This window comes from Sceloporus occidentalis, unplaced genomic scaffold (genome assembly GCF_023333645.1).
Source record: "Sceloporus occidentalis isolate IW3139 unplaced genomic scaffold, rSceOcc1.0.p SCAF_96, whole genome shotgun sequence".
NCBI classification, from domain to species: domain Eukaryota; kingdom Metazoa; phylum Chordata; class Lepidosauria; order Squamata; family Phrynosomatidae; genus Sceloporus; species Sceloporus occidentalis.
The window spans coordinates 1,032,765-1,047,629 of NW_028317076.1; the positions used below are offsets into that span (position 1 = coordinate 1,032,765).

Genomic DNA, 14,865 nt, shown 5'->3' on the forward strand with positions numbered 1-14,865 from the left:
ACACCATATGACCAAAAGTATTGGGACAGCCCTAATTAATGAGTTTAGGTGTTTCGGCCATGCCTATTGCTAGCAGGCAGGCCCGGACTGGCCATCGGGCACACCGGGCGTTTGCCCGGTGGGCCGGGCCACGGCAGGGCCGCATTGACTTAGGGGCTGATGGAGCTGCAGCTCCAGGCCCCTACCCTACCTACGGCCGCATTAACGCAGGGCATAAGGGGCACATTGTCAATGTCTGGCTCAATGTATAGTGATGGGGATTACGCTGTACCACTGTCAATGTGTGCCTCAGTATATAGTGATAGGTGTTATGCTGTACCACCGTCATTGTCTGCCTCAGTATATAGTGGTAGGTGTTATGCTGTACCACCGTCAATTTCTGCCTCAGTATATAGTGATAAGTATTATGCTGTACCACCGTCAATGTCTGCCTCAGTATATAATGATAACAGTGAGAAGAGGCAGAGGTGGTAGATAGTGATACAGGGGGATAGATAGTGAGAAAGGGGCGTTTTGTTACAAGTTTTTATTCCTTTCTTTTTTTGGGATGGGGGGGCACCAGAGGAGTAGTCCGCACAGGGCGCCAGAACACCTAAGGCCGGCTCTGCCTTAAAGTGGCGGACCCGGTTGCAGTTGCGGCGGGCTTAAGGGGCTCTGCCTTAATGCGGCCATATAGGCCCAGTCAGTCCGGTCCTGACTGGGCCTATTTTAAGGTAGGAGCCTGGAGCTGCAGCTCCATCAGCCCCTAAGTCAATCCTGCCCTGCCACAGGCGCGGTCGCAGTTGCTGCCTGCTCTGGCAACAAGGTAAGTAGGGTGAGGGAAGGGGCTGCAGTGAGAAGGGGCAGAGGGGGGTTAGGTAGTGAGAAAGGGGGAGAGGGGATAGATAGAGGCGGTACATATTGAGAAGTGGGGAAGGGGGTTACATAGTGAAAAGGGGGAACATAGTGAGAAGGGGCAGATAAGATGATGAGAGGGGGTAGTGTGAATGCGTATGAGAATGAATGAATAAATGTGTGGATGAATTGTGTGAATGCGTATGACAATGAATTCATGTGTGGATGAATTGCTTGAATGATTTGTGAGACTGCATTAATGAATGTGTTAATGATTTGTGTGAATGATTAAATGCAAAGATGGTACATGAAGGGTGGGCTTTAACAATAAACAAATAAATAAATAAATAAATATGGGCTGCTCAGGCTTAAATGCCCGGGCCTATTTTTTGTCCCAGTCCGGGCCTGCTAGCAGGGGTATAAAAATAACCCCTTAGTGATAAAGCCCGTACATGTACGGGCTCAAAATGCATTGATTTCAGTGGGTTTAGGGACCGCCCATTGTCCTTAAGGGGTTAAGCACATACACAACCATCTCCATAGACAAACACTGGCACACAAATTTGTACTGAAGAGCTCAGTAAAATTTGCTATATTTGCTCTGGTCCACTGTAAGTGCAATTATCATTAAGTGGACGCATCTAGAAGTTACAACAGTTCAGCCAGTGCTGCAGTGTGATGAAGCAAGTAATGTGTAAAAATCACTTGTCCTCTGTAGTATTGCTTGTTATAAATTTCTGGAGGCAACATCAGGACTTTAAGAGCTTTAATAAATGGGTTTCCATTGCTGAACAGCTGCTTATAAGCCAAAGATCACTATGCACAATGCCAGGCATCAGCTGGCGTGATGAAAAGCACACCGCCAGTGGACTCTTGAGAAGCGGAAACGTGTTCGCTGGAGTGATAAATCATTCTCATGGAAGTCTCATGGATGAATCTGCGTTTTGTGGATACCAGGAGAAAACCACCTACTCGAATGCATCGTGTGTTCTGTAAAGTTTGGTAGAGAATGGATTATGGTCTGCGGCTATCTTCTCAGGGTTTGGGCTAGGCCCCTTAACTTCAGTGAAGGGTGATGTTAATGCTACAGCATAGAAAGACATTTTAGACAGTTATATTCTTCCACCTTCATGACACCAGTTTGGTGAAGGCATTTTCCTGTTCCAGTAAGACTGTGCCTCTGTGCACAAGGTCTATAAAGACAAGTTTAACCCCTTGATGACAATTGCCGGTCCGGGCACGTCACGGAAATTCAAGTCGATAACGACAAATGACGTGCCAGGACCGGCACGTCATTAAACGGGTGCAGAAAGCGATCTATTTTCGCTTTCTGCACCGAAACGGCGTTGCTGTAATGCCTCGACCTCGACGTTATCGGCACAAAGGGGCCATCTCTGGCCCCTCCCCGGGGCGTCAACATCCGCCATACTTTGTATGGCGGCGGATGCCCGTTTTAAAAGCGTTTAGGAGGCGATCAACGATCAGGAGGCATCCAGCGACACCAAACACTTACCTGGGGATGGACTGTGACCGCTCCGGAGAGCGGTCACAGCCGCAGCTGCCGGTGATCTTCGCCATCTGCAAGATGGCGGCGGTCCGGGAAAATTCAATAAAGAAAAACAATAAAGTCTAAAAAGTTCGCTAGACGGTCTCCAGACCCTCTAGAGAACTCTGGCTCCACTTGCAGGTTGAATATAGGTACTGCATTCAACCATGCAAGTCAATGGAGCTCAGCTTTCTAATCACAGTGTGATTAGAAAAAATAAATTAAAAATAAAATAAAATTAATAATAATTAGAAAAAAAAATAGTAAAAAACCAGTAAAATGTAAAAATAATTTCCCACTGATGTCACTATCAGGGGAACCTTCAAGTTGAAAAAAAATGTAAAAAAAAATAAAAAAAAGGCAAAAAAAAAATATATATATAAAAAATATATTTTTGTGAGCAAGTCCTAAAATTAGCATATTAGCTTAAAACAATTATCGCATGGAAAGAGTTAAAATACTGGCATATTAAATGCCCATGGGGTGTCTACTTTTAAAAAATGTATGATTTGATGGGGTAAACTGAATCGGCCGGGTTCAACAAGGTCCCAATTAACACGTGGGGGAAGGATGGCCACACATCTAATTTCCAATTAGAAAAATGCACACGTACCAAATGTGGCCTTTTAGTTCCCCCCAAAAATGACAAACCCATGCATGTGGGGTATCACTGTACTCAGGAGATGTTGCTGAACACATATTGAGGTGTCGCGTGACAGCGGCATATACCAGGAGCTGTAAATTCATACATAAAGTAGTTGTGTGTGGGAAAAATACACACACAAAAATACTACTGCAAACTTTGAAAAAATGCTGGTGGTAAAATGTGTGCATGCAAAGAGTTAAAATACCCTGGGGTGTGTAGTTTTCAAAAATATATGGTTTTGTTGGGCACACTGAAATGGCCCGGCTCAAAGATGTACCAAATAGGGCATGGGCAGTGGATCCCCAAATGCCAAAGTTCAACATTGAAAAATGTGCATGCCCCAAATGTGGCCCTTTTGCCCCCAAACAGCCAGGCAAAATCATTCATGTGAGGTATCGCTGTACTCAGGAGATGTTGCTAAACACATATTGGGGTGTTTTTTGATAGTGACATATACCAGAACCTGTTTATTCATACCTGAAGTAAAATGTGTGTGAAAAAACAAATGCAAAAAAATTACTACCATAAAGTTTGACAAAGGCTGATGGTAGAATAAGTGCTTGGAAAGGGTTAAAATACCAGCATTTGGAATACCCTGGGCTGTCTAGTTTTCAAAAATATATCATTTGATGGGGTAAATTGCATTGGCCGGCTTCAAAGATACCCGAAATGGCACATGGGGGGAAGAATTACCAGATTTGGAAAAAATGGCTTTGAAATAGCAAAACGCTACCTGTACTTATTGCTCCATAACGTGCAGAAAAAAGCAAAAAAAAGATAAAAACATTGGGTATTTCTAAACTCAGGACAAATAGTAGAATCTATTTAGCAGGTTTTTTTATTACCTTTTATAGATGAGTAAAAGATTTTTCAACTAAAAGTTAGAAACAGTCATTTTTTTCTAAATTTTTCACCATATTGTATACTTTTTTTAATAGTAAATAATATGATAGAATCAAAACAATGTCATCTAAAGAAAGCCCTTCTTGTCCTGAAAAAAACAATATCTAATGTGTGTGGGTTCAGTAAACGGGAAAGAAGAAAATTACAGCTAAACACGAGCAGCGCAGAAATGTTAAAACGGCCATTGTCACGAAGGGTACAAAAAGTAAAATCAGCCTTTGTCAAGAAGGGGTTAATGTTGAACCTGATCTCAGAAGATCTTGTAGAAAGCTTTGCCATGAGGGTGGATGCTGTTATAAACGCAAAGATGCAGGGTAACTCCATATCAATGTCCATGGTTTTGAAATTGGATGGCCAACAAATTCATATAGATGTGATAATCAGGTGTCCACATACTTTTGGTCATATAATTTACCTTTTAAAAAGTTAATAATGTATTATAATAATATACATATCACACACACGCTCTCACGCTCTTTCACACACTCTGGTTTTTTCACCTCACATGGAAGCTGTTAGCGGAGAAGGTAGACAGAGAGACATTGTGACAGATTGAGTGAGAGTTAGTCTGAGAGAATGTTAGAGAGGGTGAGAGAGCATAGGAGTGTGTGTGAGACAGTGAATAAGGGTGAGTGATAACTTTTTGTTAATTTTGTTTCCGAAATTTCAGCCGAACTGAAAGGGCAGTAAACAGAATTTGTTGTCCAAACGCAAATGGACCAAAAACAAAATGGAAAACTTGTCCGAATCATTTTTGGTCCATTTGCACAAGTCTATTTTTTTTTATAACATTTTATATAATGTTTATAAAGTTGTTCTGCCTTGTCAGATGCATGCTATGAATAAAGCAAAATGTAACAAAACTATAATTGAGCAATCTTTGTTTTTTAGCTGCATCATCCTTCCCAGGGATTTCGATTTGGAACGGTTCGTGAAAGTAGCGCAGAAGATTATGTGAAAAAGAGCTTTCCTGAGATGCATGAATATATGAGACGCTACAACACACCTTCTACTTCTGATGGAGTAGCATATCTAAAGTAAATATCCCTTCCCATTATTTTTTGCCATTATGAGTCTGTGAAGAAATAATCATTTTAACTTTTTCTGTTATTATGTTTCTGAGTAAGCATAACATCATAACATTAGCTTATGGAATTAGTGTTGGGCTAAACCTGCGTATGCAGGCTTAGAAGTTATAAGTGTCTTAAGTCTTTGTAGTAGTTAAAAGCCTTGATACCCTGCATTAAAGCTCTAAATCCATCAAGTGAAAAAAAAAACCAATCTTTACATAAATCTCATGACAATTAAAAAGCCTCTCTTAGCTTTGCTAGCTCTTTATCCTTTTAACAGTTTAAAATTATTTTTAATAAATTTTTTTTAACCAAGCTTCTTTAAAATCCGTATATTCCTGGATTCTGCGGCATCCATAAAAAGAATTACGATGACTTCAAAGATACAAAATAAAAAAGAAGGTGCATATGCTAGGGAATTTTTTTTGTTCTATACACAAGAGGCTTAACCAAAGTACAGACATGATACTAAAAGGTAAAAGACCCCACTATAAAATCAAAAAGACCCAATACAGTGCAGAAATACTGCAGACTACAGACTGGCTTATTGAGCAGAAGTTATATATTGCTATATCCATAAATCTTTCCTTCTTTCTCACTTAAATAAAGGCAATATTTGGATGCTATCAGTTAAAATATTGGTTATTCAAATGCAACATAGTTCCTTTGTATACACATATTAGTAATTTTTAGTCCTAACTTTTCAGCACCCAGCAATTGATTTATGATTAATAATATTTTGAAATTTACAGTTCTGTACTGATTTTTTACACATTGACAGAATAATTGGTGAAATGACAAGCATTTCTGATTTATAATGCTCAAGTGGATGTTTCTTTATTTTATGTGGCTATATATATATATATATATATATATATATATATATATACTGATTTATACAGAGAATGTTTTGTTTTCTTAGGCCATAATTGCACAATAAAGGAAAGCAGCACTCTACTGGCAACGCTAGATTGAACCAAAACTAGGAAAGAATTAGGTGCATAAGGAAAAAAGTGACAGACACATTTACGCTATGTACATTTTATAACATGGCAGGAAAGAGCCAAGCGAAAGACATGGAAATGTCTAAAAGCAACCAGGTTAATGCCACAGCTTTGATCCCCAGCAGTAACTTAATGGTACCCTATCTGAAGATTCGTAACACAGGTCAATTTTAATAGTTAAGTTGTTGCAAGTTTGATATAGTGTCACTGTTACTTCTGAAATAGTTTTCATCTTATTGACCTAAAATCCATGTCTTTTTTTTCCTTTTACGGATTTTATTAATTAATTTTATTAAAAAAATGTTTCCTTTCCGGATTTTATTTATTAATACTTTATTATTACACAGAAATGACCCAGAAACACTGGATGCATTTATCATGGATAAAGCCCTTTTGGATTATGAGGTGTCCATAGATGCAGAATGCAAGCTACTCACAGTTGGAAAACCATTTGCAATTGAAGGTATGGTTGGTCCAGATATTATTTTTGATCAGTATATCATGCGAGAGAATACTTTAGCAACATCTGGAGATTTATACGTAAATGATTATTGCTGAATGTAAAGTGTGTAGCATGATTTTTGCTACTACATAATGCTAGATATTTAATTTATATTGCTTTTTCACCAACAAAATCAAAATTCAGCACTGTGCCTATACATAATGGAAGTACTTCTAACAAAACATTCATTTTTGTAAGCAGAAAATTAAAGTTACATTAATATTGATTAAATGTACTTGTTAAAAGTGTAATAGTAAAACATACATAGTAAAGATCAATTACTCACAGAAACAGAACATTCATGAAGAATAATTTTCAATATAATTGACATTTAATTAGCAGTCAGTTCATTAACTAGCATTGTATTTCTTCATGCACCGTGGGAGTTGATATATGATGATTATAAAACATGTGCGGAATTATGATTATGAACTTGTTTTAAGAGGATTTAGCCTGGATCTAAAAATTGTTGACCTTTACCCATGGGTTGGAAGCAATAAGTGCCTTGGAGACCAGTGTTTTGCAGGGAGTTCAGGTGACAACCATCACTCTTCTCCTACTGTCCTACTACCCCATTGCTCTGTATGTTCCCGTAAGGGGAGCAGGAGAAGATAGATCTGTGCTAGCAAAGGTGCCTATCCCAATATTCCACCCTATGCTACCAGAGACAGGGTACATACAGGGTTTAGTGTAGCTGCCCCCATGGGGGTTCCAGTTCAGATGCTGCCCATTTGACACTTCTTGCCATCTCCCTGTATTCAACTCACAATATTTCTAATACAACACATTCTTTACCCTTTAGCTTTTAATATTGAAGTCATTTGCTCAGTATATTTTTTTATGAACACAAAAGGACATGTTTTAAGAATACTTTCCTACCAGGAGTGATGGGTGCTAATAAAGGACCTCTGTACACCTGATATTACATTAAAAATCAGCTGCTTCTAGCTACAATGTTTAGAACATTAACCGTGTCTACACTGTATTTCTGATAAGCACCAAACAGGCTTATTCGTAAAAGTGTATATCCCCTGACACTTCAAATGGGGACACCTCTGTTGGGAAATGTGACTAGAAGGTAAGAGTGGGCACATTCAGATGTGGGTATTTGACGGGATTGGAGGCATGGCTACAAAAGCGGGACAGTGGGGCAGCAACGCTGGACAGTGCCAGAAAGTCTGGACTGTCTCATAAAACCACGGCACTTTGATAGTGTAGTAGTAGATCAGGTCACTGTTGCATTTTAAAATAATTATATACAGTATTTCCTTGCTTTTTATATACTCTAATGCATACTATGCATAGATTTGAGTAAATATGACTGAGGATTATATAAAACATATAAACATATATAACAACATTTTAATAGAAATGGGATAGTAAGCAAACCATCCACACATTAGCAAGAGATGAACCAGACACCATCATTGCCTGCATTTCGGGTCTACAAGCCAAGCTCATCCTCCAATGATCTAGATCAAATGACTGCTGGTTGAAGAAATTGCTAAGGTGTCAATGAAAGGTACAGTTATCATTATGGGAGACTTTAATTTCCCTGAAGTAGGCTGAAAAAAAATCATGGGTCAGCGGGAATAGAGACATCCTAAATTCATTTACAGGGACCGTGTCTGTAATTGGTAGGCAATTGATAGACGAGCCAACAAGGAAAGAGACGTGAGTTCTGATGTCACTGTAGGAGAGTGGGTTTCAGTGATTATCAATCATATAGGAAGACGGGTTGGATTGCACCTTCATTAAAACTAAAGTTTTTGTTTATCGAAAATGGAAAGATTTGTAGGTGAGTCTTTGATGGCCTGGATATCGTTAGATGGAGTCCACTATTTAAGGGATGTTCTGCTAAATGCAACAGAACTTTGCATTAAAAGTGTTAGTAAGACTAAAAGAAAACCATTGTTGTACGTAGATGTATCCTCTGTAGGACGGCAGTAATTATATCAGTCACATTTAAAAAAAAAAATTGAGAGCAAATCAACTGAGAAAATACAACCAGTTAACAGCCTATCCTACAGTGCATTCCTGCTTAGGACCATAACAAGTTTTAGATTACAGGCAAAAAGTCTCCATTGACATATCAGTCTGCTCCTGCCCATGTAGGAAACTCAGAACTGAAATGTGAGACAAATACATTTCCCCGGCACAAATAAGCCAATGACCCCCATATGTTTTGTTTTTTAATAGCTTGCTCTACAATCTGTCCTCTCACGGTGAGTTTTAGCTCACTAGTGCAAACTACAGAAGAAAAATCTCCATCAACATATCAGTCTAATCCTGCTCACCCAAATGTGAGACAAGTTCCGTTTGCACGTGGGAACAACCCCAGATGTACATTTCAGCCTTCATGGGCCATGTCATTGGGGTGCAGTTGGTATTCCTAATGCATAAATCCTTAATCCCTAATGTTTAATGGCACAAGTGAGCTGAAACCTCAGGCAATCCTGTAGGGCAGCCTATTAGCTACAGACGCTGTCTGTTCTCGGTTGAGTTCTCAAACCTTTTTGGATGTAACTTCATCCTTTGGTCATGTCTTTGGGTACAAAAGTCAGTCTAGACTTCGACCTCCTTGCTCACTTGATCCCAAAGGGGTGATGACCACACCTTTCTGACAAGGGCTATGAATGCCAAGATGTACAGCTGGGTTTGTTGGTTTCCTTGTGCAGTTGAGATTTAGCTGGCATTTCAGATTTGGGCTGTCTGTTCTCAAACTTTCTTGCATTGTGCGTTTAATCCTTTGATTAAATAAAATGTTACTGCATTCATAATTTTTGCCAGTAATATGTAATTTCCATATCACCCAAAAGCAGCCGCTGCAAGGATATAACAGTAGAAACTGAAAACACTTCTTAAAAGTGCATTTACAGGAAAACATGTCACATCTACTGTTTATTTGCTTAACATATTACAGAGTTCAATTAATTAAAAAATACAAGTTGAGGTCTTACTGTAGGTAGAACTAAGGGCAGACTGTACAGGCCAAGTTGCTCTTATCCATGACAGAATCTATGTTTTAGTGTTTATCTTGAGACACAATTTTATTTTTAATAATACGTTTCTATAAAATTCAGCCAGGAGAATAAACAGAGGAAATAAAATGTACATTAAAGTAATTTCTCTTATTGTGTGTGTTTGCACTGAAACTGTTTAAACAAAATAAATTAACTTGGGAGTTATTGATTTTCTCTGCATAACAACTAAACCTATTTTGTATTTTTTTTCTATAGTTTTTGTCAATAAGGGCAAGCATTTTTTTGTGTGTTTTAATGAATAATACATTAAAACTAATAATTAGTATCAAATAAATATATAATTACCTTTAGGAATATTCCTTGCAATAGTTAACTTATTGAAAACAGCTTACTATTTTTAAAATATATATATAATGGCACAAGTGAGCTGAAACCTATACATAAATATATATGTATACTTCCCAAGTCTCTCAATTTTTTGTGCATTGTCCAGCATAGCTGCCACACTTTGTAAGCAAAATGGTCTACCCAGTTTGCATATAAAATGCATAAATTCTCTCTCATAACTATTTAAATTATTTCATATCAGTGGGAGAAATACATTATATAGGGACATAGATCATATATCCTTCTTGCTGCATCTTATTAATAAGAATAATGAAGCAGCTCAAGTAATTATAGTAAAATATATATTATCTGCAATGATCGTCATTGATTTAACTTTTTTCCCTATTTTATTTAAAATGGTGATCTTTAATCATTCGCACGTGGAGGTAGAATGTGACACAGGCTGAATAGAACTTGTAACAACGAACGCAGAAAGGCGTTTTACTTTGCACTGCGTGAGAGACAGGTGAAATCTTATTGATTGTATTGTACTGAGGAATCTAAATGTAATGCCGTGGATAGAATGCCTGTGTATTCTGTCTGATAAGATGGGCTAATTTATCAAAAGCAAACAAACAAAAATAGGCTTAATTAATCATTTTCATTCATATTTAGCAAGACCTTATACATTGTTCCACCGTAGAACTGGAGGCTGCATTTGTGTAGAGTGAATGCCATACGTATTTCTTGTACCACTATAAAGTTAACCTGTCACCCGTGGCAGTTTAGGTTTATAGAGCATACAAAATCATGTGCACACATGATTAAGGTAGGAGATGTCTTATCTTATAGACAGCGAGAAATGAGGAGGAAATAGTCAAAGCTCTTGTCAGTTACCCATGTGACATCACTAAAAATTGTAAATTAATATCAAATATTTTCTATGCTGTACCAATCTCCCCAACTCAATAGTTCAGGTATAACATTCCTTCTTTATACTGCACTAGCAGTCATTAGGAAATATATGCATTATCTATTATGTTTCCTTGTCTTCTTGTCAGTGTTATTGCACTAGCCACCCTAGGCCTAGTGTGGTAGGTACAGAACTGGTAGCCTTGGTCTCTTCACTAAGGGCCAACTTCCTCATTGAGTAGCTGGCTTCCCTTGTAGCTCAAGGGCTCTTGATTGGTTTGTAGAGACAATGACCTCTTGAAAGTAGCTCATTCATACTGCTTCTTAGAACATCCTGAGGCAAAGCACAGGGGTATAATACTATAGCCTAGTGGTCTTCCCAAATATAACATGCCCTAAGGTTTAGGGCCACCTTTGTGACAGGATCAGACTGATATGTAGATAGAGATTTTTCACCTGTAATCTTACAAGAAGGTAAAACTCCAGATGCTTTTGCAGGCTATTAAGTGGCTGTCTGTTTTTAGTGAGTTGATCTCAAACCTTTTTTGGATGGTACTATGCAAAACGATGACACACAGCTGAATTGAAGGCATGGTAGGCCAGATGGCAGCTGGGTATGCTGCCTTAGATCAGATTTAGGGCAGCAAACCCCCTAAATACATCCCTGTATTTCCTAATTCATGAACTAGATTCAAAAGAGGTAGAGAAGCTTTGGCATTGATAAAAAGTATGTTTATCATAAGAAAGGTAGTGTAGATCTTACATTAAAATATTAAAAGATGCTCCTATTTGAGGTTGAAGTCCCCATACAATATAAACAATATCTGCCAGGCACCTCTCTGCTCACACTATTCGTTTCACCCTCCGTTGCGTTTCCTCTGTAAGTGTACAATGCACTTTTTATATGTGTTTTCATTTTGCTGGTTGCGACACTAGAGGAAGGAAGCAGCTGGTGTGACCAAAGACGCATGTTTTTTTTCTTTTTTAGTATTATATTAGTTGAACAATTGAGTAGGCTAAGGGGAGAGTTATTTATCTCTGAGAAACCCAAGGTTCATATTTCATTTTGCAGATGTGCATATGTGGTGAGTGCCCGTCAAATTCATTATTTGGTTTCCTTGACATTTTCATGAGTTGAGGGTCACTCAGCTGAGTTTTTTTTTCAAACATTTTTGTGAATACACTTAGATCATAAGGGATAATTTTGCACTTGGAGAATTCCCAGCTTTATAAATCGTATTAATGAAATTGGATTTATGGTCCCTTCCTTCCAATTCTTCAAATATTATGGTCCCCAAATCCATGAGAACAAATGTCAACAGTCTTTATTTATTTATTTAGAGTTATATCTCACCAATCTGAGATGTTTTATGATTGTGGTCAATTTGGTTTAGTGACAACACCTCATAGATTGCAGCTTGTGTAAAATTACCTGGAAAGTCATTAACTCATTTGGAGTTCATCAATATTAAGAAATGTGAGCGTTGTTACTGAAGGGCAGATCTAGCACAAAGAGCTTAGTTTGGAGCAATCAGTTCTTAGCATAGTGTTTTGTGAATGAATGCGTATTTATGTTACTATACATGTATTTCAGTATCCAATCAAAATCACAATTCTTTTTTTGTTTAGGTTATGGGATCGGTCTCCCACCAAACTCCCCACTGACATCTAACATCTCTGAATTGATCAGTCAGTATAAGTCAAGTGGATTCATGGACACGCTACATGACAAGTGGTATAAAGTTGTACCATGTGGAAAAAGAAGTTTTGCTGTCACAGAGGTGAGAATTAGTAAGGAAAAAAGTGTTCCTTTAATTAATGTTCTTTTTTTATACAAGCCAAATATTATGTTTGTTCAACCTATGCAAATAGTATTTCAGCGACAAGTAATTATTTTCCATTACCCTTTTCATATTCAGTTAGCCCTTTCACACATCATAAATTATTTGACCATTATTACAGTGTCCCTAATGTAATATATTCCAATACCTTCACATACACTTTTAATTTGGGATTTATCCACTAAACAGTCAGATGTGGTATTAGTTTTAGGATTTTATGGGCAAAAAAAACAATTCGGACAAACTGGTTCATTTTGCCCCATTCGTTCTTGGGCAACAAATTTCGCCCCCTGCCCATTCAGTTCGGCCGACAAAAATTTGGGGACATTTTTAATTCGGGAACGAAATTTACTGCACGGTGCCCACATCCACTCTCATTCTTGTTTACTCTCACGCTCTCTAAATGTTTCCCTACCTTCTCTGCAGACTACTTCTGCTTCTGTGATCACATCTTTTTCTGCATCTTCTTCCTTTTCTATCTCCTTTTTCTGCTCCATCTTCTGTCTTCAATCCTTAATCTTCTTTCTTCTTCCGCATATCGGCTGACATAATCCGACAACTTCCACTAAAAATGGTGGTGCTGCGGTGATGCCTCCCGATCCGCCAGTCGAGGGAGAGGACGTCACTGCAATCGTTGACATATTACATTCAGTTGGCGCTTTTGGTGACGTCCTCTTCCTCTCTAAAAAAAGGGTTTTTACACCATAACCCTATAATTGCTCTATTCAAAGTGGAAGTCAATTTCCAAATCAGTATGGAGAAGTTGAAGCTTCAATGTCTCAATAGATACTGTGTAGTGTTCCATAATAAAGGTGTACCGTGTCTTTAATTATTGCACTCATATATTTGTTGAAAAAGAAGCCTCTCAAAATAAGTGTTATAAAAAGTAGAAAATATATATGTAGTTTAGCAGTTCAATATTAAAATGACATGTCTTTAAATTTTGCAGTCACATATAGTTTTGTTGAAAAGGCTCCTCAAAAACAGTGTTGTGGATCTTCTGTGTGAATAATAGTGGCATGATCCAACATAATAAATAAATAAAATTATATACATATATAGTGTAAAAGTTTAATATATATTTTGTTTTATGGTTTACATTTTTGTGTGGGAAGTCACATTGGTTCACCTGCGACTGGTGTAGGGTTAAGCGGCAAGTATTTTCTTTTATTATTTTTTTTATATGTGATTGTGTTGTATGCGATAAATCTTCTGCTTTACTGTTTTGTACATATAGAAGGATATCATCAATATCAATTAACTTACTCAATTGATGTCTGTTGTCAAAAACATGCTGAATCATAAAGGGAATAGTATTAGATATTTAATAAAGTATTGCTTCTGCAAAAGAAAAAGAAGAATCTTATGGAATAAATGATTCTGCACACACAGAAATCTCAGGGCAATAGAAATGAAATAGAATAAGTCTGACATTTATAAATAATTGATAATATTATTTAAGTATTTAATATCTAGTATTAAATGCAAGTACATCATATTTAAAGGTACAAAAGCAAAACCGGCCAGTGTTCTATCATTCTGTTTTTTCCTAGTACCTAGTGGCAGCATCCATTTTTTATAGAAAGTTTAAAAGTAACAAGTTATAACAACTGTTTTCCTCTTAGGGATTATTTTTCCGTTGTTAAATTGTTGTTTTTAATTGATTCAGGCAACCATTTAATGTGGGTCACATGCCTGGGAATTCTCTGGGTTTGATCCGGAGCCATCTGGTGGAACCCTGCTTCATTTCTCCAGGCAGTGGAGCTATCTTTGGCTATGGCCGCCTTCTGCATATTTCCACCCACTTCCCTCCGACTCCTCATACACTCCCTGCATGTTGGTAGTTCCAGCTCATATAAGTAGCAAACCTAGCCCCACCCAAATGTGCAGCTAGCCCCACCCATTCACAAAGCCACTCCCTCAAAAGAGGGAGAGCGTTCAGGTAGGCTGTCTGGGATGTTCCCGGATATGGTGGATTAGGAAAAGGGAGAAAAATTCAAGACAGGAAGAAAATATTCCCTTATTTGCAAAGTGTACTTGAAAGAATTACAGTAATTGGCATAGTTGCAGTCTAGGTATTTATAAAAATTTTGTGCCGTACAAGCCCACTAAAGGAGAATGCATTTTAAATCACCTTGAGGCTGCTCCCACTAAAATCGGAGGGCAAATAAAGAGAGCATATGCATAGGGATGATTGAGATGAAGCCCCCTGTGTATGAGATCTGTCATACGTATGAAGATGCATATGACAGGTAGAATATATGTACGTACTGTATGTATATATATATATATATAT

The 14,865-nt window shown here is 37.8% G+C and overlaps 1 protein-coding gene across 4 annotated transcripts in view; it reads left to right on the plus strand.

Moving 5' to 3' along the window:
* The window catches only part of LOC149284252 (glutamate receptor ionotropic, NMDA 3A-like), an 85,102-nt gene that overhangs the window by 59,898 nt on the left and 10,339 nt on the right, over positions 1-14,865 (plus strand). For all 4 annotated transcript variants that reach the window (XM_089496939.1, XM_089496942.1, XM_089496941.1 and 1 more), the window contains 3 exons: positions 4,821-4,966; positions 6,351-6,466; positions 12,358-12,509. In XM_089496939.1, the coding sequence (XP_089353065.1) occupies positions 4,821-4,966; positions 6,351-6,466; positions 12,358-12,509 (414 nt within the window). The remainder of the gene's footprint in view (positions 1-4,820; positions 4,967-6,350; positions 6,467-12,357; positions 12,510-14,865) is intronic.